Raw genomic sequence first — 27,295 nt, forward strand, 5'->3', positions numbered from 1 at the left:
CAGACCGGGTAAGGGCGGCAGATTTCCTTCCCTAAAGGGGCATTAATGACAATCCACTCTTCTCTTCTTAGGCAGTCCTCTAGAGTCCAGGATAACTTGCATCCACACTAACGCGAAGAGCCACAATCCACGAGCTATATGGGCACCATTCTAGTTCTTTTAAAAATTCTAGATGTACTTAACAAAATTTATATTTCCCTAGTAACATGATAGGATTTGAACCCACAGACTAATTAGTGTACACCGCTCGATTAAACAATTTTACCACTATACTACCCTTCTTGTTGTGACTATATTCCCTTTCTGCAGCATGCACTTTCAGTTCCTCTCTGGGCTCCGGTGACGTCTAGCTCCGCCCCCTCCCGCGCGAGGAAGATCACGTGACAGCAGCAGCCAATCGGAGGTGGCCAGGTCGGGGCCGACGTCATTACCCCGGGCCTGCTGGCTCAGGCTTTTGTTGGTTGCCCGAGTGACGGCAGGTGAGTCAGGGCCGGGGGTCCCGGGGCAGCGTGCGAAACTCCGCGCTCTCTCCCTCGGGGTAAGTTGGTCAGTCGGTGGATCTGGTGAAGCCGCTGCTCCTCCTCGGGCCACGAAGCACAGGTCGAGGCCTCGCAGTGCCTCCGAGCGCAAGGCCCCCCGAGCACTGTCCCCGGGAGCGGGGCCCCGAGCACCCGCTGCAGGGCAGGGATGGGGAATTATCGCCGCAGGCCTCAGTCCCGCCCGGGCCTCCGACACTGATCGGGCCGAATTTACAGATTCCCCCATCTGCCCCTTCCATCCCCCCCCGGGAAATCTGCCCCATCCCCCCCCGCCCATCTGCCCCGCGCCCCCATCTGCCCTGTCCCCCGCCCCCCATCTGCCCCAACCCCCCGCCCCCCATCTGCCCCTACCTCCCCGCCCCCCATCTGCCCCTACCTCCCCGCCCCCCATCTGCCCCTACCCCCCCGCCCCCCATCTGCCCCTACCCCCCGGCCCCCATCTGCCCCTACCCCCCGCCCCCCATCTGCCCCTACCCCCCGCCCCCCATCTGCCCCTACCCCCCCGCCCCCCATCTGCCCCTACCCCCCCGCCCCCCCATCTGCCCCTTCCCCCCCCATCTGCCCCTTCCCCCCCCATCTGCCCCTTCCCCCCCCATCTGCCCCTTCCCCCCCCATCTGCCCCTTCCCCCCCCATCTGCCCCTTCCCCCCCCATCTGCCCCTTCCCCCCCCATCTGCCCCTTCCCCCCCCATCTGCCCCTTCCCCCCCCATCTGTCCGTTCCCCCCCCATCTGCCCCGCGCCCCCATCTGCCCTGCCCCCATCTGCCCCTGCCCCCCATCTGCCCCTGCCCCCCATCTGCCCCTGCCCCCCATCTGCCCCTGCCCCCCATCTGCCCCTGCCCCCCATCTGCCCCTGCCCCCCATCTGCCCCTGCCCCCCATCTGCCCCCGCCCCCCATCTGCCCCTGCCCCCCCCGCCCCCCATCTGCCCACCCCGCCCCCCCATCTGCCCCCCGCCCCCCCATCTGCCCCCCGCCCCCCCATCTGCCCCCCCGCCCCCCATCTGCCCCTGCCCCCCCCCGCCCCCCATCTGCCCCTGCCCCCCCCGCCCCCCATCTGCCCCTGCCCCCCCCGCCCCCCATCTGCCTCTGCCCCCCCGCCCCCCATCTGCCCCCCCTGCCCCCCATCTGCCCCTGCCCCCCCGCCCCCCATCTGCCCCTGCCCCCCCGCCTCCCATCTGCCCCTGCCCCCCCGCCCCCCATCTGCCCCTGCCCCCCATCTGCCCCTGCCCCCCCGCCCCCCATCTGCCCCTGCCCCCCCGCCCCCCATCTGCCCCTGCCCCCCCGCCCCCATCTGCCCCCCCGCCCCCATCTGCCCCCCCGCCCCCATCTGCCCCCCCGCCCCCCATCTGCCCCTGCCCCCCATCTGCCCCTGCCCCCCCGCCCCCCATCTGCCCCTGCCCCCCATCTGCCCCTGCCCCCCGCCCCCCATCTGCCCCTGCCCCCCCGCCCCCCATCTGCCCCTGCCCCCCCGCCCCCATCTGCCCCTGCCCCCCCGCCCCCATCTGCCCCTGCCCCCCCGCCCCCATCTGCCCCCCCGCCCCCATCTGCCCCCCCGCCCCCATCTGCCCCCCCGCCCCCATCTGCCCCCCCGCCCCCATCTGCCCCCCCGCCCCCATCTGCCCCCCCGCCCCCATCTGCCCCCCCGCCCCCATCTGCCCCCCCGCCCCCATCTGCCCCCCCGCCCCCATCTGCCCCCCCGCCCCCATCTGCCCCCCCGCCCCCATCTGCCCCCCCGCCCCCCATCTGCCCCCCCGCCCCCCATCTGCCCCCCCGCCCCCCCATCTGCCCCTGCCCACCCGCCCCCCATCTGCCCCTGCCCCCCGCCCCCCATCTGCCCCTGCCCCCCCGCCCCCCATCTGCCCCTGCCCCCCCGCCCCCCATCTGCCCCTGCCCCCCCGCCCCCCATCTGCCCCCCCGCCCCCATCTGCCCCCCCGCCCCCATCTGCCCCCCCGCCCCCATCTGCCCCCCCGCCCCCATCTGCCCCCCCGCCCCCATCTGCCCCCCCGCCCCCATCTGCCCCCCCGCCCCCCATCTGCCCCCCCGCCCCCCATCTGCCCCCCCGCCCCCCATCTGCCCCCCCGCCCCCCATCTGCCCCCCCGCCCCCCATCTGCCCCCCCGCCCCCCATCTGCCCCCCCGCCCCCCATCTGCCCCCCCGCCCCCCATCTGCCCCCCGCCCCCCCATCTGCCCCCCGCCCCCCATCTGCCCCTGCCCCCCGCCCCCCATCTGCCCCTGCCCCCCCGCCTGCCCCCCATCTGCCCCCCCGCCCCCCATCTGCCCCCCCGCACCCCATCTGCCCCCGCCCCCCCATCTGCCCCTACCCCCCCGCCCCCCCCATCTGCCCCTACCCCCCATCTGCCCCTACCCCCCCGCCCCCCCATCTGCCCCTACCCCCCCGCCCCCCATCTGCCCCTGCCCCCCGCCCCCATCTGCCCCTGCCCCCCATCTGCCCCTGCCCCCCATCTGCCCCCCCGCCCCCCATCTGCCCCTGCCCCCCCGTACCCCATCTGCCCCTGCCCCCCCCGCACCCCATCTGCCCCCGCCCCCCCATCTGCCCCTACCCCCCCGCCCCCCCATCTGCCCCTACCCCCCCGCCCCCCCCATCTGCCCCTACCCCCCATCTGCCCCTACCCCCCCGCCCCCCCCATCTGCCCCTACCCCCCCGCCCCCCATCTGCCCCTACCCCCCCGCCCCCCATCTGCCCCTACCCCCCCGCCCCCCATCTGCCCCTACCCCCCCGCCCCCCCATCTGCCCCTACCCCCCCCGCCCCCCATCTGCCCCTACCCCCCCGCCCCCCATCTGCCCCTACCCCCCCGCCCCCCATCTGCCCCTACCCCCCCGCCCCCCCATCTGCCCCTACCCCCCCGCCCCCCATCTGCCCCTGCCCCCCATCTGCCCCCTCCCCCCCGCCCCCCATATCTGCCCCTTTCCCCCCCATCTGCCCCTTTCCCCCCCATCTGCCCCTTTCCCCCCCATCTGCCCCTTTCCCCCCCATCTGCCCCTTTCCCCCCCATCTGCCCCTTTCCCCCCCATCTGCCCCTTTCCCCCCCCATCTGCCCCTTTCCCCCCCATCTGCCCCTTTCCCCCCCATCTGCCCCTTTCCCCCCCATCTGCCCCTTTCCCCCCCATCTGCCCCTTTCCCCCCCATCTGCCCCTTTCCCCCCCCATCTGCCCCTTTCCCCCCCCATCTGCCCCTTTCCCCCCCATCTGCCCCTTTCCCCCCCCATCTGCCCCTTTCCCCCCCCCATCTGCCCCTTTCCCCCCCATCTGCCCCTTTCCCCCCCATCTGCCCCTTTCCCCCCCATCTGCCCCTTTCCCCCCCATCTGCCCCTTTCCCCCCCATCTGCCCCTTTCCCCCCCATCTGCCCCTTTCCCCCCCATCTGCCCCTTTCCCCCCCATCTGCCCCTTTCCCCCCCATCTGCCCCTTTCCCCTCCATCTGCCCCTTTCCCCCCCATCTGCCCCTTTCCCCCCCATCTGCCCCTTTCCCCCCCATCTGCCCCTTTCCCCCCCATCTGCCCCTTTCCCCCCCATCTGCCCCTTTCCCCCCCATCTGCCCCTTTCCCCCCCATCTGCCCCTTTCCCCCCCATCTGCCCCTTTCCCCCCCATCTGCCCCTTTCCCCCCCATCTGCCCCTTTCCCCCCATCTGCCCCTTTCCCCCCATCTGCCCCTTTCCCCCCATCTGCCCCTTTCCCCCCCATCTGCCCCTTTCCCCCCCATCTGCCCCTTTCCCCCCCATCTGCCCCTTTCCCCCCCATCTGCCCCTTTCCCCCCCCATCTGCCCCTTTCCCCCCCCATCTGCCCCTTTCCCCCCCATCTGCCCCTTTCCCCCCCCATCTGCCCCTTTCCCCCCCATCTGCCCCTTTCCCCCCCATCTGCCCCTTTCCCCCCCATCTGCCCCTTTCCCCCCCATCTGCCCCTTTCCCCCCCATCTGCCCCTTTCCCCCCCATCTGCCCCTTTCCCCCCCATCTGCCCCTTTCCCCCCCATCTGCCCCTTTCCCCCCCATCTGCCCCTTTCCCCCCCATCTGCCCCTTTCCCCCCCATCTGCCCCTTTCCCCCCCATCTGCCCCTTTCCCCCCCATCTGCCCCTTTCCCCCCCATCTGCCCCTTCCCCCCCCATCTGCCCCTTTCCCCCCCCATCTGCCCCTTTCCCCCCCCATCTGCCCCTTTCCCCCCCCCATCTGCCCCTTTCCCCCCCCATCTGCCCCTTTCCCCCCCCATCTGCCCCTTTCCCCCCCCATCTGCCCCCTTTCCCCCCCCATCTGCCCCTTTCCCCCCCCATCTGCCCCTTTCCCCCCCCATCTGCCCCTTTCCCCCCCCCATCTGCCCCTTTCCCCCCCCATCTGCCCCTTTCCCCCCCCATCTGCCCCTTTCCCCCCCCATCTGCCCCTTTCCCCCCCCATCTGCCCCTTTCCCCCCCCATCTGCCCCTTCCCCCCCCATCTGCCCCTTTCCCCCCCCATCTGCCCCTTTCCCCCCCCATCTGCCCCTTTCCCCCCCCATCTGCCCCTTTCCCCCCCCATCTGCCCCTTTCCCCCCCATCTGCCCCTTTCCCCCCCATCTGCCCCTTCCCCCCCCATCTGCCCCTTTCCCCCCCCATCTGCCCCTTTCCCCCCCCATCTGCCCCTTTCCCCCCCCATCTGCCCCTTTCCCCCCCCATCTGCCCCTTTCCCCCCCCATCTGCCCCTTTCCCCCCCCATCTGCCCCTTTCCCCCCCCATCTGCCCCTTTCCCCCCCCATCTGCCCCTTTCCCCCCCATCTGCCCCTTTCCCCCCCATCTGCCCCTTTCCCCCCCATCTGCCCCTTTCCCCCCCCATCTGCCCCTTTCCCCCCCCATCTGCCCCTTTCCCCCCCCATCTGCCCCTTTCCCCCCCCATCTGCCCCTTTCCCCCCCCATCTGCCCCTTTCCCCCCCATCTGCCCCTTTCCCCCCCCATCTGCCCCTTTCCCCCCCCATCTGCCCCTTTCCCCCCCCATCTGCCCCTTTCCCCCCCCATCTGCCCCTTTCCCCCCCCATCTGCCCCTTTCCCCCCCATCTGCCCCTTTCCCCCCCATCTGCCCCTTTCCCCCCCATCTGCCCCTTTCCCCCCCATCTGCCCCTTTCCCCCCCATCTGCCCCTTTCCCCCCCCATCTGCCCCTTTCCCCCCCATCTGCCCCTTTCCCCCCCATCTGCCCCTTTCCCCCCCATCTGCCCCTTTCCCCCCCATCTGCCCCTTTCCCCCCCATCTGCCCCTTTCCCCCCCATCTGCCCCTTTCCCCCCCATCTGCCCCTTTCCCCCCCCATCTGCCCCTTTCCCCCCCATCTGCCCCTTTCCCCCCCATCTGCCCCTTTCCCCCCCATCTGCCCCTTTCCCCCCCATCTGCCCCTTTCCCCCCCATCTGCCCCTTTCCCCCCCATCTGCCCCTTTCCCCCCATCTGCCCCTTTCCCCCCATCTGCCCCTTTCCCCCCCATCTGCCCCTTTCCCCCCCATCTGCCCCTTTCCCCCCCATCTGCCCCTTTCCCCCCCATCTGCCCCTTCCCCCCCCATCTGCCCCTTTCCCCCCCCATCTGCCCCTTTCCCCCCCCCATCTGCCCCTTTCCCCCCCATCTGCCCCTTTCCCCCCCCATCTGCCCCTTTCCCCCCCCATCTGCCCCTTTCCCCCCCATCTGCCCCTTTCCCCCCCCATCTGCCCCTTTCCCCCCCCATCTGCCCCTTTCCCCCCCATCTGCCCCCGCCCCCCCATCTGCCCCCCTGCCCCCCATCTGCCCCTGCCCCCCCCCGCCCCCCATCTGCCCCTGCCCCCCCCGCCCCCCATCTGCCCCTGCCCCCCCGCCCCCCATCTGCCCCTGCCCCCCCCGCCCCCCATCTGCCCCTGCCCCCCCCGCCCCCCATCTGCCCCTGCCCCCCCGCCCCCCCATCTGCCCCCCCCCCCCGCCCCCCATCTGCCCCCCCGCCCCCCATCTGCCCCTGCCCCCCCCGCCCCCCATCTGTCCCTGCCGTCCCGCCCCCCATTTGCCCCCGCCCCCCATTTGCCCCCGCCCCCCATCTGCCCCTGCCCCCCCGCCTCCCATCTGCCCCTGCCCCCCCGCCTCCCATCTGCCCCTGCCCCCCCGCCCCCCATCTGCCCCTGCCCCCCATCTGCCCCTGCCCCCCCGCCCCCCATCTGCCCCTGCCCCCCCGCCCCCCATCTGCCCCTGCCCCCCGCCCCCCATCTGCCCCTGCCCCCCGCCCCCCATCTGCCCCCCGCCCCCATCTGCCCCCCCGCCCCCATCTGCCCCCCCGCCCCCATCTGCCCCCCCGCCCCCATCTGCCCCCCCGCCCCCATCTGCCCCCCGCCCCCATCTGCCCCCCCGCCCCCATCTGCCCCCCCGCCCCCATCTGCCCCCCCGCCCCCATCTGCCCCCCCGCCCCCATCTGCCCCCCCCGCCCCCATCTGCCCCCCCGCCCCCATCTGCCCCCCCGCCCCCATCTGCCCCCCCGCCCCCATCTGCCCCCCCGCCCCCATCTGCCCCCCCGCCCCCATCTGCCCCCCCGCCCCCATCTGCCCCCCCGCCCCCATCTGCCCCCCCGCCCCCATCTGCCCCCCCGCCCCCATCTGCCCCCCCGCCCCCATCTGCCCCCCCGCCCCCATCTGCCCCCCCGCCCCCATCTGCCCCCCCGCCCCCATCTGCCCCCCCCCCCGCCCCCATCTGCCCCCCCGCCCCCATCTGCCCCCCCGCCCCCATCTGCCCCCCCGCCCCCATCTGCCCCCCCGCCCCCATCTGCCCCCCCGCCCCCATCTGCCCCCCCGCCCCCATCTGCCCCCCCGCCCCCATCTGCCCCCCGCCCCCATCTGCCCCCCCGCCCCCATCTGCCCCCCCGCCCCCATCTGCCCCCCCGCCCCCATCTGCCCCCCCGCCCCCATCTGCCCCCCGCCCCCATCTGCCCCCCCGCCCCCCATCTGCCCCCCCGCCCCCATCTGCCCCCCCGCCCCCATCTGCCCCCCCGCCCCCATCTGCCCCCCCGCCCCCATCTGCCCCCCCGCCCCCATCTGCCCCCCGCCCCCATCTGCCCCCCCGCCCCCATCTGCCCCCCCGCCCCCATCTGCCCCCCGCCCCCATCTGCCCCCCCGCCCCCATCTGCCCCCCCGCCCCCATCTGCCCCCCCGCCCCCATCTGCCCCCCCGCCCCCATCTGCCCCCCCCGCCCCCATCTGCCCCCCCGCCCCCATCTGCCCCCCCGCCCCCATCTGCCCCCCCGCCCCCATCTGCCCCCCCGCCCCCATCTGCCCCCCCGCCCCCATCTGCCCCCCCGCCCCCATCTGCCCCCCCGCCCCCATCTGCCCCCCGCCCCCATCTGCCCCCCCGCCCCCATCTGCCCCCCCGCCCCCATCTGCCCCCCCGCCCCCATCTGCCCCCCCGCCCCCATCTGCCCCCCCGCCCCCATCTGCCCCCCGCCCCATCTGCCCCCATCTGCCCCCCCGCCCCCATCTGCCCCCCCGCCCCCATCTGCCCCCCCGCCCCCATCTGCCCCCCCGCCCCCATCTGCCCCCCCGCCCCCATCTGCCCCCCCGCCCCCATCTGCCCCCCCGCCCCCATCTGCCCCCCCGCCCCCATCTGCCCCCCCGCCCCCATCTGCCCCCCCGCCCCCATCTGCCCCCCCGCCCCCATCTGCCCCCCCGCCCCCATCTGCCCCCCCGCCCCCATCTGCCCCCCCGCCCCCATCTGCCCCCCCGCCCCCATCTGCCCCCCCGCCCCCATCTGCCCCCCCGCCCCCATCTGCCCCCCCGCCCCCATCTGCCCCCCCGCCCCCATCTGCCCCCCCGCCCCCATCTGCCCCCCCGCCCCCATCTGCCCCCCCGCCCCCATCTGCCCCCCCGCCCCCATCTGCCCCCCCGCCCCCATCTGCCCCCCCGCCCCCATCTGCCCCCCCGCCCCCATCTGCCCCCCCGCCCCCATCTGCCCCCCCGCCCCCATCTGCCCCCCCGCCCCCATCTGCCCCCCCGCCCCCATCTGCCCCCCCGCCCCCATCTGCCCCCCCGCCCCCATCTGCCCCCCCGCCCCCATCTGCCCCCCGCCCCCATCTGCCCCCCCGCCCCCATCTGCCCCCCCGCCCCCATCTGCCCCCCCGCCCCCATCTGCCCCCCCGCCCCCATCTGCCCCCCCGCCCCCATCTGCCCCCCCGCCCCCATCTGCCCCCCCGCCCCCATCTGCCCCCCCGCCCCCATCTGCCCCCCCGCCCCCATCTGCCCCCCCGCCCCCATCTGCCCCCCCGCCCCCATCTGCCCCCCCGCCCCCATCTGCCCCCCCGCCCCCATCTGCCCCCCCGCCCCCATCTGCCCCCCCGCCCCCATCTGCCCCCCCGCCCCCATCTGCCCCCCCGCCCCCATCTGCCCCCCCGCCCCCATCTGCCCCCCCGCCCCCATCTGCCCCCCCGCCCCCATCTGCCCCCCCGCCCCCATCTGCCCCCCCGCCCCCATCTGCCCCCCCGCCCCCATCTGCCCCCCCGCCCCCATCTGCCCCCCGCCCCCATCTGCCCCCCCGCCCCCATCTGCCCCCCCGCCCCCATCTGCCCCCCCGCCCCCATCTGCCCCCCCGCCCCCATCTGCCCCCCCGCCCCCATCTGCCCCCCCGCCCCCATCTGCCCCCCCGCCCCCATCTGCCCCCCCGCCCCCATCTGCCCCCCCGCCCCCATCTGCCCCCCCGCCCCCATCTGCCCCCCCGCCCCCATCTGCCCCCCCGCCCCCATCTGCCCCCCCGCCCCCATCTGCCCCCCGCCCCCATCTGCCCCCCCGCCCCCATCTGCCCCCATCCGCCCCCCCGCCCCCATCCGCCCCCCCGCCCCCATCCGCCCCCCCGCCCCCATCCGCCCCCCCGCCCCCATCCGCCCCCCCGCCCCCATCTGCCCCCCCGCCCCCATCTGCCCCCCCGCCCCCATCTGCCCCCCTGCCCCCCATCTGCCCCTGCCCCCCCGCCCCCCATCTGCCCCCGCCCCCCATCTGCCCCTGCCCCCCCGCCTCCCATCTGCCCCTGCCCCCCCCGCCCCCATCTGCCCCTGCCCCCCATCTGCCCCTGCCCCCCCGCCCCCCATCTGCCCCTGCCCCCCCGCCCCCCATCTGCCCCTGCCCCCCCGCCCCCCATCTGCCCCTGCCCCCCCGCCCCCCATCTGCCCCTGCCCCCCCGCCCCCCATCTGCCCCTGCCCCCCCGCCCCCCATCTGCCCCTGCCCCCCCGCCCCCCATCTGCCCCTGCCCCCCCGCCCCCATCTGCCCCCCCGCCCCCCATCTGCCCCCCCGCCCCCATCTGCCCCCCGCCCCCATCTGCCCCCCCGCCCCCATCTGCCCCCCCGCCCCCATCTGCCCCCCCGCCCCCATCTGCCCCCCCGCCCCCATCTGCCCCCCCGCCCCCATCTGCCCCCCCGCCCCCATCTGCCCCCCCGCCCCCATCTGCCCCCCCGCCCCCATCTGCCCCCCCGCCCCCATCTGCCCCCCCGCCCCCATCTGCCCCCCCGCCCCCATCTGCCCCCCCGCCCCCATCTGCCCCCCCGCCCCCATCTGCCCCCCCGCCCCCATCTGCCCCCCCGCCCCCATCTGCCCCCCCGCCCCCATCTGCCCCCCCGCCCCCATCTGCCCCCCCGCCCCCATCTGCCCCCCCGCCCCCATCTGCCCCCCCGCCCCCATCTGCCCCCCCGCCCCCATCTGCCCCCCCGCCCCCATCTGCCCCCCCGCCCCCATCTGCCCCCCCGCCCCCATCTGCCCCCCCGCCCCCATCTGCCCCCCCGCCCCCATCTGCCCCCCCGCCCCCATCTGCCCCCCCGCCCCCCATCTGCCCCCCGCCCCCCATCTGCCCCCCGCCCCCCCATCTGCCCCTGCCCCCCCGCCCCCCATCTGCCCCTGCCCCCCCGCCCCCCATCTGCCCCTGCCCCCCCGCCCCCCATCTGCCCCTGCCCCCCCGCCTGCCCCCCATCTGCCCCCCCGCCCCCCATCTGCCCCTGCCCCCCCGTACCCCATCTGCCCCTTTCCCCCCCATCTGCCCCTTTCCCCCCCCATCTGCCCCTTTCCCCCCCCATCTGCCCCTTTCCCCCCCATCTGCCCCTTTCCCCCCCCATCTGCCCCTTTCCCCCCCCATCTGCCCCTTTCCCCCCCCATCTGCCCCTTTCCCCCCCCATCTGCCCCTTTCCCCCCCCATCTGCCCCTTTCCCCCCCCATCTGCCCCTTTCCCCCCCCATCTGCCCCTTTCCCCCCCCATCTGCCCCTTTCCCCCCCCATCTGCCCCTTTCCCCCCCCATCTGCCCCTTTCCCCCCCCATCTGCCCCTTTCCCCCCCCATCTGCCCCTTTCCCCCCCCATCTGCCCCTTTCCCCCCCATCTGCCCCTTTCCCCCCCATCTGCCCCTTTCCCCCCCATCTGCCCCTTTCCCCCCCCATCTGCCCCTTTCCCCCCCCATCTGCCCCTTTCCCCCCCCATCTGCCCCTTTCCCCCCCCATCTGCCCCTTTCCCCCCCATCTGCCCCTTTCCCCCCCCATCTGCCCCTTTCCCCCCCCATCTGCCCCTTTCCCCCCCCATCTGCCCCTTTCCCCCCCCATCTGCCCCTTTCCCCCCCCATCTGCCCCTTTCCCCCCCCATCTGCCCCTTTCCCCCCCCATCTGCCCCTTTCCCCCCCCATCTGCCCCTTTCCCCCCCCATCTGCCCCTTTCCCCCCCCATCTGCCCCTTTCCCCCCCCATCTGCCCCTTTCCCCCCCCATCTGCCCCTTTCCCCCCCCATCTGCCCCTTCCCCCCCCATCTGCCCCTTCCCCCCCATCTGCCCCTTCCCCCCCCATCTGCCCCTTCCCCCCCCATCTGCCCCTTCCCCCCCCATCTGCCCCTTTCCCCCCCCATCTGCCCCTTTCCCCCCCCATCTGCCCCTTTCCCCCCCCATCTGCCCCTTTCCCCCCCCATCTGCCCCTTTCCCCCCCCATCTGCCCCTTTCCCCCCCATCTGCCCCTTTCCCCCCCCATCTGCCCCTTTCCCCCCCCATCTGCCCCTTTCTCCCCCATCTGCCCCTTTCCCCCCCCATCTGCCCCTTTCCCCCCCATCTGCCCCTTTCCCCCCCCATCTGCCCCTTCCCCCCCCATCTGCCCCTTTCCCCCCCCATCTGCCCCTTTCCCCCCCCATCTGCCCCTTTCCCCCCCCATCTGCCCCTTTCCCCCCCCATCTGCCCCTTTCCCCCCCCATCTGCCCCTTTCCCCCCCCATCTGCCCCTTTCCCCCCCCATCTGCCCCTTTCCCCCCCCATCTGCCCCTTTCCCCCCCCATCTGCCCCTTTCCCCCCCCATCTGCCCCTTTCCCCCCCCATCTGCCCCTTTCCCCCCCCATCTGCCCCTTTCCCCCTTCCCCCCCCATCTGCCCCTTTCCCCCCCCATCTGCCTCTTTCCCCCCCACTCCCATCTAAGTTCACCCTATCTAGTTATCAGAAACGGTAGGAGATTCGTCAGAGCTCCTGCACCTTTCATAGTCCCGGGTTTGATTGCTGCGAGAAGCACATGATGCTGCTGAAGTGAAACTAATGTTGTAAATTAACAATGGCAGATGGGTGAAGACCCTCTGGTCCATAGAGCCTGTCCCCCATAACTGTGATCCGTTGTGTATCACGATATATACACACACCCATGTGATTTCCTAGGAGTGGCAAAAAAACAGATTTTTTAAAAACCCAGGCCGATTTGGTGGTGTGAAGTCTGGGAAATTCCCCTCCGACCCATCTAGGTGATCAAAACTAGTCCAGGCGATCACTCAGGACTTCAATTCCCTTCAGCATCCACATTTTGTAAGAGATGATCTCTGCTCCAATCAGAAACGGGTTCCACGCTCACTTGAAGGAGTTCAGTGAATCGTCATCCATTGCACGATGCGGCTGCCTGTTGCAAAGACATCTAACCTAACTGTGGCCTTATTCAACTTAAAATTGAGACTCCTGGTCCTCCCTAACCTATTTAATTGGAACAAGCTGTCAACTGGAACATAATCTATTCCCTTCATTATCTTACAAATCTTATTGATTCCCCTCCCCCCAGTCTGTGCTTCTCTAAGGTACCAACTCTTTTAGCCGATCTTGAGAACTAAGTTCCTTTTATACTGGCATCTGTCTAGTGGCCCTCCTCAGCACCACTTCCAAAGCCTCTAACACATCCCTGACGCTGAAGATGCATTCTTTTAAAGTGGTCCTGATGCCCCACTTCAAGCTGCTTTTTTGGTACAGAATTATGTTTTGCTGTGGGGTCGTGTGGAGAGGTCCTGATGGTGAGACTGCCTCTTTTAAAGGGGCCCCAATGGTTTGATTTCCTCTCTAATACAGTTTTCCAATCTTCCTTCAGTGCTGTGAGATAAACGTACAGGATGAGTTCCTCAAGTGACGAAGGCAGCAGAACACCTACGGTACTTTTCTCATTTTCTTTATCAGCATGGTTCCTGGGTCAGCCGACACTGGGCTCTATTCTGCTGACAAATGCTTGATGTTGATCCCTCCTTTTTTTTCTAAAAGAAAGACTTGCATCGATATTGTGCCTTTCACGACTACCGGACATCTCAAATTGCTTTACAGTCAATGAAGTACTTTTGGAGTGCAGTCACTGTTGTAATGTAGGAAACGCAGCAGCTAATTTGTGCACAGCATCCCAGCATCCCCTTAGTCTGCATCCCAGCATATTTATCAGACCCTGGAGATTTAGTGACCTTCAATCCCATCAATTTTCCAAACACAATTTCCTGACTAATAAGGATTTCCTTCAGTTCCTCCTTCTCGCTAGACCCTCGCCCTAGTATTTCCGGAAGGTTGTGTCTTTCTTCGTGAAGACAGACCAAAGTATTTGTTCAATTGGTCTGCCATTTCTTTGTTCCCCATTATAAATTCACCTGATTCTGACTGCAAGGGACCTACATTAGTCTTCACTAATCATTTTCTCTTCGCATATCTATAGAAGCTTTTGCAGTCAGTTTTTATGTTTCCTACAAGCTTCCTCTCATACTCTCCCTTCCCCCTCTTAATTAAACCCTTTGTCCTCTGCTGAATTCTAAATTTCTTCCAGTCCTCAGGTTTGGTACTTTTTCTGGCCAATTTATATGCCTCTTCCTTGGATTTAACAATATCCCTAATTTCATTTGTTAGTCATGGTTGAGCCACCTTCCCCGTTTTATTTTTATGCCAGACAGGGATGTACAATTATTGAAGTTCATCCATGTGATCTTTAAATGTCTGCCATTGCCTAGCCACTGTCAACTCGAAGTATCATTTGTCAGTCTATCCTAGCCAATTCACGTCTCATACCATCGAAGTTTCCTTTCTTTAAGTTCAGGACCCTAGTCTCTGACTTAACTGTGTCACTCTCCATCTTAATGAAGAATTCTACCATATTATGGTCACTCTTCCCCAAAGGGCCTCGAACAACAAGATTGCTAATTAATCCTCATTACACAACACCAGTCTAGTATAGCCAGCTCTCTAGCTGGTTCTTTGACATATTGGTCTAGAAAACCATCCCTAATACACTCCAGGAAATCATCCTCCACTGTATTGCTACCAGTTTGGTTAGCTCAATCTATATTCGATTAAAGTCACCCATGATAACTGTTGTACCTTTATTGCATGTCTCCCTAATTTCCTGTTTGATGCCATCCCCAACCTCACTACTACTGTTTGGTGGTCTGTACACAACTCCCACTAGCGTTTTCTGCCCTTTGGTGTTCTGCAGCTCCACCCTTACAGATTCCACATCATCCAAGCTAATGTCCTTTCTTACTATTGCGTTAATTTCCTCTTTAACCAGCAATGCTACCCCACCTCATTAGAGCTAGACTGTTTGTCGGGGGTGATGTCAAGATTTTTGATAGGCAAGAGTATTAAGGGTAATGGAACCAAAGCAGGTGGAAGGAGTTAGGACACTGATCAGCCATGATCTAACTGAATGATGGGACAGGCTCGAGGGGCTGCTCCTGTTCCTAGAAGTAATATAAGAAATAGGAGCAAGAGTAGGCCATTTGGCCCCTCGAGCCTGTTCCACCATTCAATAAGATCATGGCTGGTCTGATCTTGGCCTCAGCTCCACTTCCCTGCCCGCTCCCCATAATCCTTCACTCCCTTATCTTTCAAAAACTTGTCTATTTGCATCTTAAATATATTCAATGACCCCAGCCTCCACAGCTCTCTGTCTGGGGTAGAGAATTCCAAAGATTTACGACTGAGAAGAAATTCCTCCTCATTTCTGTTTTAAATGGGCGACCCCTTATTCTGAAACTATGCCCCCTAGTTCTAGATTCCCCCACAAGGGGAAACATCCTCTCTGCATCTACCATGTCAAGCCCCCTCAGAATCTTATATGTTTCAGTAAGATCACATCTCATTCTTTTAAACTCCAATAAGTAGAGGCTCAAGTGGCTTAATAGGTGATAAGCTTTTGAAGAGGAGGATGCAGTGATATGGAGCTAGTGGCATTAGTATTGGATTGTTCTAGCAAAGAGGGATGTTGGGCTGAATGGTTCTCTTGTGCGCTGTACTGCTGTGGTATACCATTTACTATTTTGTATATAACCCCGAGATCCTACTGTAACCTAGTCTTTCAAGACTATAAGATCCTGGGCTTTTCTAATTTTTCCATCTAGCTTATTTCCATGTTGAGAATGGAAAAAGCCTGGAAGGGGTTAATGGTATTTGCGGCTCCACAACAGCACTCACTCGTGATGCTGTGACGATTTGTCTCAGTTAGTGATTTACTTCTGTTGATAATACCAACATTGCGGCTCATTGTTCTTTAAATGGAGAAGCGGTAACCTTGCAAGAGTAGCAATGTTACTTTTTTTTTAATTGAATTTACCTTTGTTTGAAGGGAGGAAGATGATGTAGTGATTGTTAGTAATATAATGCATTGCCTTGTTCAAATTGCAACTGGATAAAGGATTCTCCCCTCCCTCCTCCCTCCCCCCCTCCCCGCTTTCCCTAAATGTGCTGGTTGATGATCGGGTATAGAAACATAGAAAATAGGTGCAGGAGCAGGCCATTCAGCCCTTCTAGCCTGCACCGCCATTCAATGAGTTCATGGCTGAACATGAAACTTCAGTACCCCCTTCCTGCTTTCTCGCCATAACCCTTGATCCCCCGAGTAGTAAGGACTTCATCTAACTCCCTTTTGAATATATTTAGTGAATTGGCCTCAACTACTTTCTGTGGTAGAGAATTCCACAGGTTCACCACTCTCTGGGTGAAGAAGTTTCTCCTCATCTCGGTCCTAAATGGCTTACCCCTTATCCTCAGACTGTGACCCCTGGTTCTGGACTTCCCCAACATTGGGAACATTCTTCCTGCATCTAACCTGTCTAAACCCGTCAGAATTTTAAACGTTTCTATAAGGTCCCCTCTCATTCTTCTGAACTCCAGTTGATCCAGTCTTTCTTGATAGGTCAGTCCCGCCATCCCGGGAATCAGTCTGGTGAATCTTCGCTGCACACCCTCAATAGCAAGAATGTCCTTCCTCAAATTAGGAGACCAAAACTGTACACAATACTCCAGGTGTGGCCTCACCAAGGCCCTGTACAACTGTAGCAACACCTCCCTGCCCCTGTATTCAAATCCCCTCGCTATGAAGGCCAACATGCCATTTGCCTTCTTAACCGCCTGCTGTACCTGCATGCTAACCTTCAATGACTGATGTACCATGACACCCAGGTCTCGTTGCACCTTCCCTTTTCCTAATCTGTCACCATTCAGATAATAGTCTGTCTCTCTGTTTTTACCACCAAAGTAGATAACCTCACATTTATCCACATTATACTTCATCTGCCATGCATTTGCCCACTCACCTAACCTATCCAAGTCACTCTGCAGCCTAATAGCATCCTCCTCGCAGCTCACACTGCCACCCAACTTAGTGTCATCCGCAAATTTGGAGATACTGCATTTAATCCCCTCGTCTAAATCATTAATGTACAATGTAAACAGCTGGGGCCCCAGCACAGAACCTTGCGGCACCCCACTAGTCACTGCCTGCCATTCTGAAAAGTACCCGTTTACTCCTACTCTTTGCTTCCTGTCTGACAACCAGTTCTCAATCCACGTCAGCACACTACCCCCAATCCCATGTGCTTTAACTTTGCACATTAATCTCTTGTGTGGGACCTTGTCGAAAGCCTTCTGAAGGTCCAAATATACCACATCAACTGGTTCTCCTTTGTCCACTTTACTGGAAACATCCTCAAAAAATTCCAGAAGATTTGTCAAGCATGATTTCCCTTTCACAAATCCATGCTGACTTGGACCCATCATGTCACCATTTTCCAGATGCACTGCTATGACATCCTTAATAATTGATTCCATCATTTTACCCACTACTGAGGTCAGGCTGACCGGTCTATAATTCCCTGTTTTCTCTCTCCCTCCTTTTTTAAAAAGTGGGGTTACATTGGCTACCCTCCACTCCATAGGAACTGATCCAGAGTCAATGGAATGTTAGAAAATGACTGTCAATGCATCCGCTATTTCCAAGGCCACCTCCTTAAGTACTCTGGGATGCAGTCCATCAGGCCCTGGGGATTTATCGGCCTTCAATCCCATCAATTTCCCCAACACAATTTCCCCAACACAATAAAGATTTCCCTCAGTTCCCCCTCCTTACTAGACCCTCTGACCCCTTTTATATCCGGAAGGTTGTTTGTATCCTCCTTAGTGAATACCGAACCAAAGTACTTGTTCAATTGGTCTGCCATTTCTTTGTTCCCCGTTATGACTTCCCCTGATTCTGACTGCAGGGGACCTACGTTTGTCTTTACTAACCTTTTTCTCTTTACATACCTATAGAAACTTTTGCAATCCACCTTAATGTTCACTGCAAGCTTCTTCTCGTACTCCATTTTCCCTGCCCTAATCAAACCCTTTGTCCTCCTCTGCTGAGTTCTAAATTTCTCCCAGTCCCCAGGTTCGCTGCTATTTCTGGCCAATTTGTATGCCACTTCCTTGGCTTTAATACTATCCCTGATTTCCCTAGATAGCCACGGTTGAGCCATCTTCCCTTTTTTATTTTTACGCCAGACTGGAATGTACAATTGTTGTAATTCATCCATGCGGTCTCTAAATGTCTGCCATTGCCCATCCACAGTCAACCCCCTAAGTATCATTTGCCAATCTATCCTAGCCAATTCACGCCTCATACCTTCAAAGTTACCCTTCTTTAAGTTCTGGACCATGGTCTCTGAATTTACTGTTTCATTCTCCATCCTAATGCAGAATTCCACCATATTATGGTCACTCTTCCCCAAGGGGCCTCGCACAATGAGATTGCTAATTAATCCTCTCTCATTACACAACACCCAGTCTAAGATGGCCTCCCCCCTAGTTGGTTCCTCAACATATTGGTCTAGAAAACCATCCCTTATGCACTCCAGGAAATCCTCCTCCACCGTATTGCTTCCAGTTTGGCTAGCCCAATCTATGTGCATATTAAAGTCACCCATTATAACTGCTACACCTTTATTGCATGCACCCCTAATTTCCTGTTTGATGCCCTCCCCAACATCCCTATTACTGTTTGGAGGTCTGTACACAACTCCTACTAATGTTTTTTGCCCTTTGGTGTTCTGCAGCTCTACCCATATAGATTCCACATCATCCAAGCTAATGTCTTTCCTAACTATTGCATTAATCTCCTCTAACCAACAATGCTACCCCACCTCCTTTTCCTTTTATTCTATCCTTCCTGAATGTTGAATACCCCTGAATGTTGAGTTCCCAGCCCCGATCATCCTGGAGCCACGTCTCCGTAATCCCAATCACATCATATTTATTAACATCTATTTGCACAATTAATTCATCCACCTTATTGCGGATACTCCTTGCATTAAGACACAAAGCCTTCAGGCTTGTTTTTTTAACACCCTTTGTCCTTTTAGAATTTTGCTGTACAGTGGCCCTTTTTGTTCTTTGCCTTGGGTTTCTCCGCCCTCCACTTTTCCTCTTCTCCTTTCTGTCTTTTGCTTTTGCCTCATTTTTGTTTCCCTCTGTCTCCCTGCATTGGTTCCCATCCCCCTGCCATATTAGTTTAAATCCTCCCCAACAGCACTAGCAAACACTCCCCCTAGGACATAGTTTTGAAAGGTTGGCCGTTCTGTTATTTCTCAGTGGAAACGCCTTTTATAAATCAAATCCTGAGCTCCTAGAGGGTAGTGTCACCTGATGGAAGTGGTCATTGGAAGAAAAATTTACTTGCCTTAGAGGTTGCCAACAAAGGTTCACTAGATTGATTCCTGAGATGAGCAGAGATTGAGCAGATTGGGCCTATACTTGCTGGAATTCAGAAGAATGAGAGGTGATCTCATTGAAAAGCACGAGGTTCTGAGGGAGATTGACAGGTTAGCTGCTGAGAGATTGTGTCCCCTGGCTGGAGATTCTAGAACTAGATGGCACAGTCTCAGGATAAAGGATTGGCCATTTAAGACTGAGATGGGGAGGAATTTCTTCACTGAGGGCTGTGAATCTTTGGCATTATCTGCCTCAAAGGGCTGTGGATGCTGAGTCGTTGAGTATATTCAAGGCTGAGATAAACTTTTGGAGTCTAGGTTTAGGGGGATTGGGCGGGAAAGTGGAGTTGAGGTCGAAGATCAGCCATGATCTTGAATGGCAAAGCAAGCTCTAGGGGCCTATTCCTGCTAATGATCTTGTAACGGCTACAGTAGTGTAGTGCTGATTCTCCAACTTGTGCTCTTGTAGAATGAGGCACCCTCTTGGGGGTATACTCTGTGATCTCACATTCCCATTTGGGAGCTTAGACACCGTGCGTGTCTGAAGGCTATTAACTAATGGAATGTCCAACTCGTACTTGTCCAGTCAGAATCGTTATCTATTGCCCTAATAGCAAGCTGTTGCTGAAGCCCTGGTGGATTTCTTCCCTTCCGCTAGGCACCGAGGCCAGTTGTAATCCGGCTGTGAAGTGCTCTGTAGGTTACGGCACTTCAAGTGCACATCCAGGTACTTTTTTTTAATGTGGGGAGGGCTTCTGCCTCTACCACCCTTTCAGGCAGTGAGTTCCAGACCTTCACCACCCTCTGGGTGAAAATATTTTCCCTCAAATCCTCTCTAAACCTATTACTTTAAATCTATGCCCCTGGTTGTTGACCCCTTTTAAAAGGGAAATACGTCCTTCCAATCCACTATCTAGTCCCCTCAATAAGGTCTCCCCTTAGCCTCCTGTGTTTTGTTTGGAACAAACCCAGCGTATCCAATCTTTCCTCATAGCTAAAATTCTCCAGTCCAGGCAACACCCTCAAATCTCCTCTGCACCCTGTCTAGTGCAATCACATCCTTCCTGTAATGCGGTGACCAGAACTGCACGCGGTACTCCAGCTAAGACCGAACTCGTTTTTTTATACAGTTCAAGCATAACCTCCCTGCTCTTGTATTCTATGCCTCGGCTAATAAAGGCAAGTGGGAAGTGGGATTAGGCTGGATAGCTCTGTCGGTCAACGTGGACACGATGGGCCAAAATGACCTCCATGCTGTAGATTTCTATGATTGGTCCATTTCCCAACTGAGCAGTCAAAAGGAGTATGTTGACCGTAGCATTTTTAAAAACTGGAATAGTGCCACGCAAACCACCCCCAGAAACAGACCAGCATGACTGTTTCAGCTAAAATTTCAGACCTGATTGTTCCCGGCTCTCTTGGCACTGGGAGCTGCTTCAAAACTGTTTACTGTCGTCAAAGTTGATCTCCCGCCGAGTTTAATTGTATTATTTTAATTGGCATAGCATTGGTGCTCACATTGCAAAATTAGTGTCAGTTGGAGCTCATTTTAGTGTGCCGTGCATTGGCAGTGGCTTCGTGTTAAATGGGCTGCCGTCATGTGCTCTCGGCAGTGTAGAATGACCCCCTTGGGCGAGGTACTGTAGCATCTGCTGCCTCACAGAGCTGCACTCCAGCAAGAGTCAGAACTTGCAGGAGAAAGCTTGGGGACAGGAACCTCGGCTCCAATCTTACTGGCTGAATCTAGTGCGGCCTTTAAAATCCCCGTCTTGCATTATATTTTGCATTTTAACCAATTTATGTGGAAAAAAAATATATATATATTTACGAACTTTGTATTTTTTTGGAAGGGTTTCATGTCTGTGAACAAAAGTCCCCAGTAACCTCCTGGGGTGTTCCAGGACCTGATCTGTTGCGGCAAAGTTTACAGTCCAGGCCGAACCGTCAACAGACCAGATTGTTGGACCAGACACAGGGCAGGATTCCAGTTGAGTAACGCACAATGAATCCTTGTTTTACGCAGCCGCAAGATGCCAGTGGCCCCAGAAAGGATGGGCGATCTCTGCAAAGGAACGTAAAACAAGGTATGAGATGGTTTTTTAGACAGAATAGCTTGTGGGGTGGGGTTACAGATGCCTGGAAGTAGTTTGCCTGACCTAGATTAGAGATTAATGCACGGTGACGGGTGAGCAATTTCAATGCTAAAGGAGAACAGTTAGTTTAGTCAAAATTCACATTTCAAATGTGCATTTTCCAGCATAAAGCACAATTTAACAAATAAAATACACTTTTAAAATTCCCAAATTTATATTATAATAGCCATGCTTCTTTTGCAATGTATACTACAAAGGCATTAATAAGCTTTGTTTCCATTTTTGGAAATGAGATTTGCTTTTTTTTTTAAACTTAGATTTCTGCCGATCCCATATTCTTAGAGCTGTCGCCTTCTGCCAGGTGGGCAGAACAGGTGCAATCTTCACTTGAGTTCCGTTTTGCTGATGATTCATTTGAAAAACTTAATTGCTCCATTAAAAATAAGATAAAATCATTAGCCAGTGACCCCTTGCTGGAAGTGCATGTGTGGACAGTGAGTAGGAGTGGGATTTGACTGGGCTGTTGAATGGTCAGTCATTGCCCACTTTAAGACTCTTTCGCATGATGACCACTTGGCTGAGGTTTTGGAGGGCAGTCAGCACTTGTGGAACTGTGAATTCGAATTGATGCCAACAGCCTAGTGCAGGATCAATGTTTTCAGGAGGAGGGAGAGAATTGGCAGTAAGAAATGCTGTAATTTTAAAGAGAAAAGTCAGGCAAACACTTTATCATGAAACTCTGTTAACCTGGAATATCTCCCAGACCAGCTGTGTATTTCCATTCTTTTTCTGTTTGATTTACAGTTTGCCTTTTCATTCTGTATAAAATAACTTGCGTTTATTTTATTTTTCTTCCAGAACCTGATTGCTTAGTTCGATTTGCATTGTCTGGTGCTGAGGAACATTATCAGGACTGTCAGGTACAAATCAATGGGTGACAGATGTAGAATATGTAAATCTAGCTGTGCTGGTTGAGGCTGGTGAACACCTATCTGTTGCCCCTAATGGTGGTGAGTAGTGGGCATGAGGAAATGGTTGAGAAAGATGGCAGCCGGGGATGGGGGCACATGGCGGTGGCTTTGCTGATAGCTCAGTTAGTCGGTACACTGCCCGTTATGAAGCTGAGCACTCCAGAACAGGAAAGTCATAAGTTTGGTCACTGATCCCTCCTCGAGCTAGCTAACCTTGGGAGTACAGATGTTATTATTGGTCTCTGACCCTGAGCAAGAGAGGAAAAAATCAGCTGGGATTCTTGGTCCTGGTTACAATAAGAGGAAAGCAAGTATATTTGCATTCTGATTAAACAGAATGATGTTTGGTTGTAGTGGCACACAAATTTAACATTTAGGGTCGTACTTTAAGAACGGTTGCTTGGCCAGTAAGCGCTGCTGGTCTGTAGCTTGTTTAGACGAGAGAAAAGGGAAAAATACATAAATATTGTTAAATTCCTGTCTCTCCAGATCAAAAATGCCAGAAGCAAAAAGATGGGTGACTGTAACCCATGGGAAGAAAGAAAGCTACAAACGAGCAGGTATACTGAAGAGTCTGGCCCAAAGAATGGGAAAGTTCCCAAGAATGAACAGTTGGACAAATACTCAAACAAGAAGTGTGGAATGCAAAACCTCCAGAAAAAGGAGTTTACGTTCAGTGTGTGTGGGGATCCTGATAATATCCAGTACGCCTTTACTGGCGACCCAAACGACACCTTGCTCTTCGCATTGAATTCTTCCTGTGACTTTGAAGAAAAGGTGAAAAACGACAACACGATCCTCGCCTATGGGGAGGGCCCGCTGAAAGGGCTGGTGAACTTTGACATCCTCTGCCGCTATCTGCCGCAGCACTCCCACTTCCGCCTGCTGTTCCTGCGGACCCAGAGCCGCGGTGACTGTGGCGAGCGGCCGGTGGCCCCCGAGTACCCACGCCACAAGCGCCACGTCCTCTTCTATGTTGAGCCGAGCGGCCGGACGGCGGGCAACACCGCCCAGCGGATTGTCCTGGCCGACCGCATTGCCCAGGGCCAGACCAAGCTCTGCATCCTCGGCTTCGAGGGCGAGACCATCCGGGAGGCTCTGCTCAACGACGGCCGTTTCGACTCCAAGCTCGACGACGACACCCACAAGCTGCTGGAGAAGGTGGACCCGCCGAAGAAGATCCAGTTCAACCATGCGGTGGACGGGCTGCACGGCCGCAGCTTCCAAATCGAGATGAGCGGCTCCAAGAAGAAGGCGGTCAACGACGATGGCAGGAGCCCCAAACTGAAGGCCGGTAAGTCCGCCGAGTCAGCGGCACTGATGCCCAAGAGGGACTCTGACGGGAAAGCCATTGAGGGTGGCCGCAACCTCTTGCCAAAGTGGCACATGGAGGCCCGTCGCGCCACCGTGTTGAAGTTCAAGCAGTCTGTGTCCAGGAACGCTGAGCTGGCAAATGTCTCGGAAAGGCAGTACCTCAACCGGCTCCACCAGGAGGCCCAGTCGCCCGTGCCAGCCAGGGCCTTCCGCCGCATCACCGACCGCCTCTCCAGCGTGGGCTACGTCGCCTGGAAGTCTGCTGCTGCCCAGGGCAGCGGCACCTGCTTCCTCCTGAAGGACCGCTACGTGGTCACCTGCTTCCATGTGGTGGAAATGATGACCGAGGGTGTCGCCTTGGAAAGCTGGCCTGCCACGATCCGTGACTCTGCCGAAGTCTTCTTCGGCTACGAGGTGGATGGCCAGCGAGGGCAGCCATTGAAGCTGGTGGCCTGGCTGGAGATTTATGATCAAGCGCTCGATTACGCCGTTCTGGAACTGGAGAGTTCCCCTGGAGTGATGGGACTGATGGAGTTTTGTGTCACCGCGCCAGAAAGCGGCGGCCTTTACATCACCGGCCACCCAGAAGGAGACAAAAAGAAAATCTGTCCTTGCTCGCTCATGGCTGGTGATCAGACAGCCGGCTACGCACTGCAACATCTAGAGAGTTTAAGGTGCGGAATAACCAGAGAAGATGGTGAAAATTATACGCATGATATGGTCTTGATTGCAAGTCACGCTTTCAATAGACAGAAATACGCCAATGCGATTACATACAAAACAGACTTCCACTACGGTGCCTCGGGATCCCCGATATTTAACTCTGAGGGATCCCTTGTTGCGTTGCATTGTGGTGGTGAGACTTACAAGAAAAATAAGGACCCTGAGAAGTTCTACATTGAACTTGGAAGACCCATTACGCTTATTCTCCACAATATAATTTCCAAGAGTGACGATGCCATAACCGAAAATTCAAAGCAAATCATCATCGCGGTACAAAATTCCTTAAAGTGAATGTACACAGCCAGCGAACAGATCATCGAATCGATACTAAAATGCAGGAAAGAAGTGGGAAGGGCTATACACTGGATACGAAAGCTATGTCGAGTGTATGGAAACAGTACAATTGAGTTTTGTTTTGAAGGGTCCCGCCTGACTCACTAACCCGTCTTTTTCAGAACATAGATCCTGTAGTTTATTAGAATGCAATGATTTGGCTGACAGCCACTAGCTTGCATGTATTTTAAAGGGGCACTGTTGTCTAGCAATGGAGAAATATACTGTGACTCGTTCAGTGATAGGATGATGTACATTTACCCGAAGCTAAAGACTCGAAGAATTGCAGAGTTCGGTGTTTGGAGAAATGTACGAGGGGCGATTTTCGTAAGGCTTTTCTCCAGTTGTGGAACCTCATTATTCTGAAGCGTAGGTGGGAGATGGGGAGTGGGGGTTGCGGTGGGAGTGGGGGAGAGAATGTTGAACAAGGATTCTTTGAGACGGCTGTCTCTGGCTATTCTGACGGTGTTTATTTGCATGAAATCCATGTGAATCAATCTCTGCAAATCCATATCTTTTTGTTTCTGTAACAACTTTTTTTCCCCTCACCTCACTCGTCAGCCAAGTGGCCAATTGTGAGAGCCTAGAATGACTAGTGTCTTCAGCTGGTTATTTGAGGGTTGAGGTGATCACAGCCGAGCCCCACCTTTTGTTCACTTTTCAACACACGATAGCAATTGGGAACAAGGATCCTGGTTGGTTGATTCCCTTCCCAGCTCTGGTGCTTGGACTAATTTTAGTCCCAAGTTCGGCTCGGATTGTGGGGTTGAACCCGTCACCTTTTGGGATGTTCAGCCGACTTCCCCTACCGCCCCCCCCCCACCCAGGAGAGCTCTCTTGTGATCTTTGCGCCCAACTGGTTTATAAAAACAAACGGTTACTTCTGGTTTAATGGTGCTTGACCAATCCTGGACTGAGATTTAGTTTCTGGTAGATGCTTCAGATTTTTGAGTTGCAGATTGCTTGGTATATGCCATTGCGCCTAATTTCAAAACTGTAAACTGACCTGTTTGCATGTGATTTATAAAATGTTTTCATTTGATACAATTTTGTATTAGTAACTCCAATGTGACAATGATGCCCTTTTTAAGAATTTACTTTTTTTCTAAGTACTTGCAGGGACGTAGAAGTAGCTCAATACACATTCTAATGCAGTAGTTTAAGCTTTTCTGTTTGGACTACCCCCATGCAAATATTTACGCATTCCTGAATTCCCCCCCATCCTAACTCCAAAAGACAGGGTTAACTGTTGAAAGGAAATCGGTGCTATTGTGGCAGATTAGTATATATGAAGCTACAGAAACAACCTGCTAGTAAAACTGCAAATGTAGAAGTCAGATGGCTAGGTAGACAAATTTGCTTGCAGATTGCCTAATGTCCCTGTGTGGATCTCAAAGATCCCAGGTTGCAAATCGATGTTCTAACGCCGCTCTGAAAACGGTTATATAGGGCTTGTTTTTTTTCCTTTCAGCGCTGCATTGATGAGTATGCTTGCACTGTATCTGCTGCAGTGCCAAGTTTTCAATGAGGCTTGTACATAAAAAGGACGATTTAAATACAAAAAGGTGCCAAATGCTATTGGTAAAATTGTATCTGCCCACGTTATTTTGGTTTCCTCTTGTGTACTAGTATAGAGTAATGTCCTGCGAAACTGTTTAATGGGATGGCGGGTCCCTCTTTTGATCTATATTTTACTTGTAGATACACAAGGAAAATACTCCCTATTTGTTAAATGAAAAAGTGTTAGCAATAAGAACAAACGATTATAGAAGAAATTACCTATACCAATTTTTTAATTTGAACTCTACTAAAACTGCTATTTCGTGCCCCATATTTGTTCTGCAATTACTCTTTTTATTTTCCCCACCGAGTTTATATATCGGTACTCAAGGGAACTTTTTTTTAAAAAGAGACTTCAGCTTATCCCAACTTGCCCATTGTCATGTCAGCCATGACTGAGTGTTGACAAGCTCAATGATCTCGAGGGGTATCTCAGCCTGACCCTAGTGCCCTATCTGACATCCACATACATTCGTCTGCCAACGGCAATCACGGGAAAGCAAGTAAGAGCGGGAAACTGCTCATTTTTCTTTCTCCAACACAGCTACAGCTGACGTAAATTGGAGCCCCTCCACAGCGGGTCTCTGCTGAGATCCACTAAATGGGCATATGTGAGCAGTCAAACTCTGGGCCTTGCTGACCTGTATGGCAGCGTACCACGTCGATTGGTATATTTAGCAATAACATTGCATTTTTGGAGTGCTCCTGTACGTAACAAACAAGATCACCAAATGCTGCTGCTTCCCTCCCCCCCCCCCCCCCCCCCAAGTCAAAAAATTTTGCTGAATATACTTGGAAAATATTAGGCATTGGGGGCTGGCTTATTTAGTAAAACTGTGCTGTTCACCTCTCCCCATTATTCATGTGCGTGCCTTGGTGAGAGCTGACAGGCTGTCTGACTGATGGGCATCACAGCCAAGTCTCATCCTGGCTTCTATGCAAGTGTGTTTCCAGCTTTGGAGGGGGGGAGGGAGTGGGGGTGGGTAGGTGCCGCTCTGTATTGACCAGATGTTCAAAATCTGGTTCATTTAATTTTTTTTTTTCCTTTCCCTAACCCTGAAGCGCTGTAACCAGTCATAGTACTCCAACCACTGTGGTAACTCGACACAGTCTGGACATGGAACCTGGTCTGTGTGGATTAGAGAATAAAGTCTTTATTTCTGAGCCAGATGGCTAACAAAGTTTCCATGAAAAAAAGTATTCAGATAAATATTGAATATATATATATATATAAAATGGCAAAAGTTCATATTTTCTTTACATAAAGCAGAGATAAATGACTCAAAACATTTTTTAAACATTTGGTTAATAGCTTGAATGGCGCATGTTACTTTTTGTTGAATTGGGATTTCTTTTATAGTAGTGTTAGCATTGAATTTGTTACATAGAGCATAGTTACAGAATACCCATGAATCCATCATATATATATATATATATATAAAACACACATACACACACACACACACACACACACACACACACACGTTGGTCACAATAAAAACATTTCATGGTTAAATTTACTAGTGGCTAGTGTCTTATTTCTT

The 27,295-nt window shown here is 58.4% G+C and overlaps 1 protein-coding gene across 3 annotated transcripts; it reads left to right on the forward strand.

Moving 5' to 3' along the window:
* The first annotated feature begins 405 nt into the window (after positions 1–405).
* On the forward strand, positions 406–27,271 carry LOC139229719 (serine protease FAM111A-like). 3 transcript variants are annotated; one of them, XM_070861261.1, is made up of 5 exons: positions 406–479; positions 12,853–12,913; positions 20,781–20,841; positions 21,709–21,770; positions 22,311–27,271. In XM_070861261.1, exons 2-5 carry the CDS (start codon positions 12,875–12,877, stop codon positions 24,147–24,149), a joined length of 2,001 nt encoding a protein of 666 aa, XP_070717362.1. In that variant the 5' UTR covers positions 406–479; positions 12,853–12,874; the 3' UTR covers positions 24,150–27,271. The 3 variants fall into 3 exon arrangements, with proteins under 3 accessions (XP_070717362.1, XP_070717361.1, XP_070717363.1); XM_070861260.1 differs by having other exon boundaries at positions 474–538; XM_070861262.1 differs by lacking the exon at positions 406–479 and having other exon boundaries at positions 20,608–20,841.
* Positions 27,272–27,295: the final 24 nt, after the last annotated feature.

Source organism: Pristiophorus japonicus, chromosome 19 (genome assembly GCF_044704955.1).
Source record: "Pristiophorus japonicus isolate sPriJap1 chromosome 19, sPriJap1.hap1, whole genome shotgun sequence".
Classification (NCBI taxonomy): domain Eukaryota; kingdom Metazoa; phylum Chordata; class Chondrichthyes; family Pristiophoridae; genus Pristiophorus; species Pristiophorus japonicus.